The sequence below is a fragment of the Mya arenaria genome, chromosome 8 (genome assembly GCF_026914265.1).
Source record: "Mya arenaria isolate MELC-2E11 chromosome 8, ASM2691426v1".
NCBI classification, from domain to species: Eukaryota; Metazoa; Mollusca; class Bivalvia; order Myida; family Myidae; genus Mya; species Mya arenaria.
In genome coordinates, this window is record NC_069129.1 from 53648812 (window position 1) to 53654335 (window position 5524).

Genomic DNA, 5524 nt, shown 5'->3' on the forward strand with positions numbered 1-5524 from the left:
ACTCAAAAACCACGTTAAAATTTGCCCCATTCTGATTATTTGTTCTAGATTTTTTTTCTGATTTTAAACAGGTGTATTGATTTCATATGGCGTGCTGTTATAATATTAAATAGTATTTTTGTTCTTCTTCTTGTTGCAAATGTGACGTATTCGATGATTCTACTCTATCTAACATAAACAAGTTCTTTGATTACGGCTCATAACCCGATAATCGCATTTTAAAGCTGCACTCTCACAGATTTACCATTTTTTACAACTTTTTTTTATTTTTTGTCTTGGAAAGAGCATTTTTTTGCGTAAATATCTGCAAACCAATGATATAAGACTGCTGACAAAAGATCAGACCGCAGATATTTCCGTTCTAAAATTAATGTTTTATGGCTTAATCCGTTACTAACGGTTAATGAAAATTGCATAAAACTTAATTTTTCGAACTTAAATATATAAATCTGCGATCTTATTTTTTGTCAGCAGTCTTAAATAGCTGGTTTCCATGGATTTTCGCAAAAATTGGCTCGTTACAAGACAAAAAATAAAAAAAGTTGTCAAAACGCTCATTCTGTGAGAGTGCAGCTTTAACGTAGTAAAAACCACGATCATGTTGCAAATGAATTTGCCTTTTCTCGAAATGAAAAGTATTTTATGTATACAGTATAAAAGCAACTGTTTTCTCAGTTAGTCTAAAAGTTGTAGGTTAAAAGCCTTTCCTTGTTTTCTGGAATCTTATGAACGAACCTTTGATAAACGGACCGAACCTTTGCCTCAGATTTTTATTGAAGAACAAATGAAAGAAAAGATGCTTAAGCACAACCCACGATGCTTTCAAGTACAAGTACTTTTATTTTCAATGATATTGAACATAACTTAATCGTCTTACATTTTTTTTCTGTAAATATCAGAAAAGTTTCTCTCGATTTTAAATATTTAAATGATTTATGTAACAATTAATACGGCTTTCGTTCTCCTTAGATGTATGTATGGACATTATAAAAATGTCTGTCAAAAGGTGGTGTTTCCACCGAAAGAAGTAAATGATGTCCAAAAAGAAGAAGTTTTTATACGTAAGAACAAGGGCGCCAAAACACAGTCTGATTTGATGCTCGAATTTATTTAGTGACCGAAATTATATATGTTGTTACGGAGATGGCAGTGTTGTTTCCTTTCAAATCCACCGTGGCTTGATGACAAAGGCTTATTAGAGTCACAATAAATAATTTCAACTAGCCAAAATTATATTTTATATATAAATGAGATTTGACAAAATTAAAAAATACACTATACTGTAATATGAAACAGTATATTTGTATATTACAGTATAGGGTATTTTTGAATTTTGTCAAATCTCATTTTATGTTTATGACAGTGCAGCTCATGTACATAGTTGAATGCCAGTTAAAATTTATAGGGATGTGTTGCAGAAAGGTCACGTCTTAAGAAACTATAAAAACAAATATTCTAAATGAGTTTGAATGGGTAGATCTTTCAAGCAATCAATAAAAGTATTGCTCTTATAGCAAAGAAGCCAATTCATACGGTTTGTCGAGTCATTTAGGTCATTAAAAATGGCAAAAGGCGGTAACATAGAAATGTTGACCATATGTCCGTATTTACATGTATTGTTTCATCTGTTGACTCTGTCATTGACGACGGAAAGTTCTCTTAGCTACTATTTCTGTTTAGTTCTTCTTAAACGATTCCACATTGCATGCTTCTATAGTTGATGTTCTGATATGATTTGTAACATTTTATGATGCCCAGTGTATAATAATTATATCTTTCCATTACTGTGATTACTTTTTAGTTACTTGCTTATTTTTGCGGTATCAAAAATCTGTAATATCTGAATCAACTTAATTTTCTTTCCAATCTCTCTTAGTATGGTAGATCTAATCATGTTATGGTGATTGGATCGTGCAATTGCTTTAAAATATTACTTTTTGGTCATTCATTCTTCTTTTCAGCAGACCTTTATTCTAAATTTACTTAACATTCATTCTCGTACATCAGAGCGATGTTTATTAAGTTTGATTTATCAGTATCAAACCTCTGATAAATGACTAAATGAGAATGATTAATATGACTTGTATGCACTAATGAGAAGTCAGTATTATCCAAATTTTCGCCTGATTATATCCTATAGAACACATGATCAGAGATTATATATTGTAGAACGAATTAACGGACACAGTTTCGTTTTGATGGTTTTTAAATAGTTGTTTTACATACAAGTATGTCGAATTTTTGTTGTTGTAGTTAACTGGTACTTATTGGTGTTACTACGAGTTGATAGTGGTCTAATCATGAAGGTGTTTGGCCTTTACCCAAGAGTTGTGGGCTCGATCCCCTCTTTGGTGAGAGTGGTCTAATGCTATAGGTGACCGATATGTGTATGTGATTTTCAAAACCATCACATTCACAATCTTCATTATTCATGTTGTTGGTGTTCGACCATTAAAATACCATTTATCAACGTCACATATACAATCTTCTTTAATAATTATGCTGTTGGTGTCCGACCAATAAAATACCATTTATATAAACATATATATGGCCCTAAAGATGCGATCGAGTTAGAATTACCACAGATCTTAGTGGTCAGCATTACATTTTCTACAATGACAAGGCAGTATTTCTCAAGTGTTTTATATTTCATTAAATATTAAAAATATTTATTTCGGTAAATCCGCACTCAGACGTTATTGATTTTAATCAGGTGAAGCGGTAGAATAAACAATGACATGAACATGACTAAAACAAAAAAAGTTGGTATGTACTTATACAACATAAACAATTATGCGATTGTGTCGCATAAAACCATTTAAGAATGCACTAACAATCTTTAACAACTACTAAATGGTTACAAGTAAGCATTTACAGAAATAGAATGGTTATGCGACATGCGTCGTATTAAACCTTACATATTTATAACCATTAACTATTACAATAACTTAGAATGGATAGCATTTTAAAATTAATTATTATATATGCTAGCAGGAATGAGATCAAATGGCATATGGGTGAAAATGAGTTGTTTTACAAAGTAAAATCCCGGTTAAAACTTTTCTACGTCTGTGTATTTTACGTTGTGTGGGAGGTTACTAGAAATTGGCGGTTTGTTCTTCTCATTGTCCGACGATGCCACTTTCGAAGTCTTCATCACGCCCATTAGCCACGTATACACCTTTGAATCGACGTCCAGTGGATTCCTGAAGGCAATGACAAGAATAATACACGCAGACGACAGCTCCTCCAACCTAAGGAGCGTTTGTAACGTCCACCAGCTCCACGCGTCAACGTAAGTGACGTTACTATAGATGCCGAACTCGCTGCACGCGGAGTACACGTGCGTTATGGCGACGGAGAACGCGGTGATGGACGCGGCAGCCGAGATTTTGATTATTCTCCTAATTTTGTCTTGGTCGCCTGAAAGGGCATAACAACATGGTCTTCATGCACTTATTATAAGCAAGAGAGATATACCGATGAAGGAATAAAGAAAAGTTTTAACTGTAAAATCTATAGTATAAAAGAAGTATCATTAAATATTTTAAATACTTTATAGCAAGATGTACTTCGGTTGTGTGGATATATGAAGTGAAGAAAACGTAGTTTGGATTCTGGACAGTATATTATATCGTATAGCATTTTGTCAACGTTTATGATCTTTTAAATGGAAACATTTAATATATCCTTGTAACATTCATTTTTAAAGTTTATACCTTTTTGAATATTTAAATCTATATCAATGTATTATATTAAAATGGTTTCTGTCCTATCCCTTGTAAAAAGGAGATAAAACAATATACTAGTATCAGTTTTTTGTCGGGTTTGTATGGTCAATATACGCTTCCATATCCATGTTAAAAAAGGATTGCCTGGTTTTATATTTCTAAATGTAACAAGCTTTTGTTTGAAATGTATGTAACAGCTTCAACGAACAAGCGTGTAAAATCGTGCAAAATTGTAAAATAGATGGCATCATATTAAATTGCACAAACCGTTTTTGTTCAGAACGATTGCAGACATAATATAAACACGTTATACGCACGTTAATTTATATAGTTTTAAATATTGAATTACGAATTTCCTGTAAAGAACTTGGGATATCCAATATTTTAGACTCATATCACTGGCACCGGATTTTCAAACTCAATCATTTTTATATATTTTTGGAAAATCGAAAAAATGCTTATACTTCCAAATTAAAATTTATAATAACGAAAATGTGAAAAAATATTGAAAGATATATACATTTTAATAAATTTGGACTTTGAACTGTATATAATACAATACACAGTACAAAGTGCATATTTATTTAAAAATATTTTTTCACAATTTCGGTATTATAATTTTTAGTTTGGAACTATAAGATTTTTTTTTCTTTTTAAAAAAAATAAATATTTGATTTGAAAATCCGGTGCCAGTGACTCGTATCACATGTGTCTACACTGCTTGCGGCAACGACAAGTTCATATTTAAGAGTTAAGTCGTTCTTCAATAATGATATAAAATACTTCAATTGGATGAAAAGAGTTAGTTAAATTTGAATTACTTAAGGCTTAAAATTCAAATATCTTACAGAAAACGTTTGGTGTTTATTCGTAATAATAAATAACCTAACGCAATCTGTACACTTTCTGGAAAATGTGTGATGTATTTTAATATTGTTTTCTACTTACTAACTCGTTCTCGCCACTTTTGTCGTGGCCACGTCATAGAGATAACTTAGTCGTGGAAACAAGATAATAAGCCATGGCCACGAATAACTAACTTGTTCACGCGACTTAATAGTTTCAAGTTTCAAGTTTTATTTACATCTTTGGCATATAATATGCATGAGATGGTGACATAGAAACAAGTTTGAAACGGTATGTCGTTGTCACGTCATAAAGATAACTAAGCCGTGGAAACGAGGAAGTAAACCGTGGCGACGACATACTAAGACATGGGAACGAGTAAGTGAGTCGTAACGAATATTCGCGCATGCCACCTCTATGCAATTGTATGTAGGTACTTGCACTTGTTTCATTAGGGTCACTTTTTGTGATATGTTTTAATAACAATGTAATAGTCTGTCTGTAGATTTGCTGTACAAAATTTTGATAAAAAATGTATTTTTTATCAGAAACGTTCTAATGTTTAAATTAGAATACGGCCGGCGATCCAGTTGCAGGTGACATGATTATAAACACATGTAACCTTCTTATATAAAGTAATAGGAAAAGGAAATTTTCCTTTAATCAATTTTGAAATATAAACGTAAATTACGTACTGTTGAGGGCCCCACTGCTACACTTCCGGTGCACTACGATGGCGGTATACAGGTACCCAGCCCCAAGGAGTAAACCGTATAGGACAAACAGACACTGGCAGAACATCAGCATCGGCTTGCACGAGCCGGGCGTCACGTAACATACCACTTCTGACATCATCACGATAAGAAAATGGGCCGCCGTGATTCCCAGGAGGACCGGAAGTTTTTGGAATATCGGCGGCCCAAGCGTCATCTTGGTGGTGTCTAGGA

At 32.9% G+C, this 5524-nt stretch overlaps 1 protein-coding gene across 2 annotated transcripts in view; it reads right to left on the reverse strand.

Annotated features, from left to right (window-relative positions):
- Positions 1–2657: 2657 nt before the first annotated feature.
- LOC128244758 (uncharacterized) overlaps positions 2658–5524 on the reverse strand; it is a 7149-nt gene continuing 4282 nt past the window's right edge. For both annotated transcript variants that reach the window (XM_052962819.1, XM_052962818.1), the window contains exons 2-3: positions 5273–5524; positions 2658–3423 (exon numbers count right to left, since the gene is read on the reverse strand). The exon at positions 5273–5524 is cut by the window's right edge and continues 893 nt beyond it. In XM_052962819.1, coding sequence (XP_052818779.1) covers positions 3053–3423; positions 5273–5524 — 623 coding nt within the window. In that variant the 3' untranslated portion in view covers positions 2658–3052. The remainder of the gene's footprint in view (positions 3424–5272) is intronic.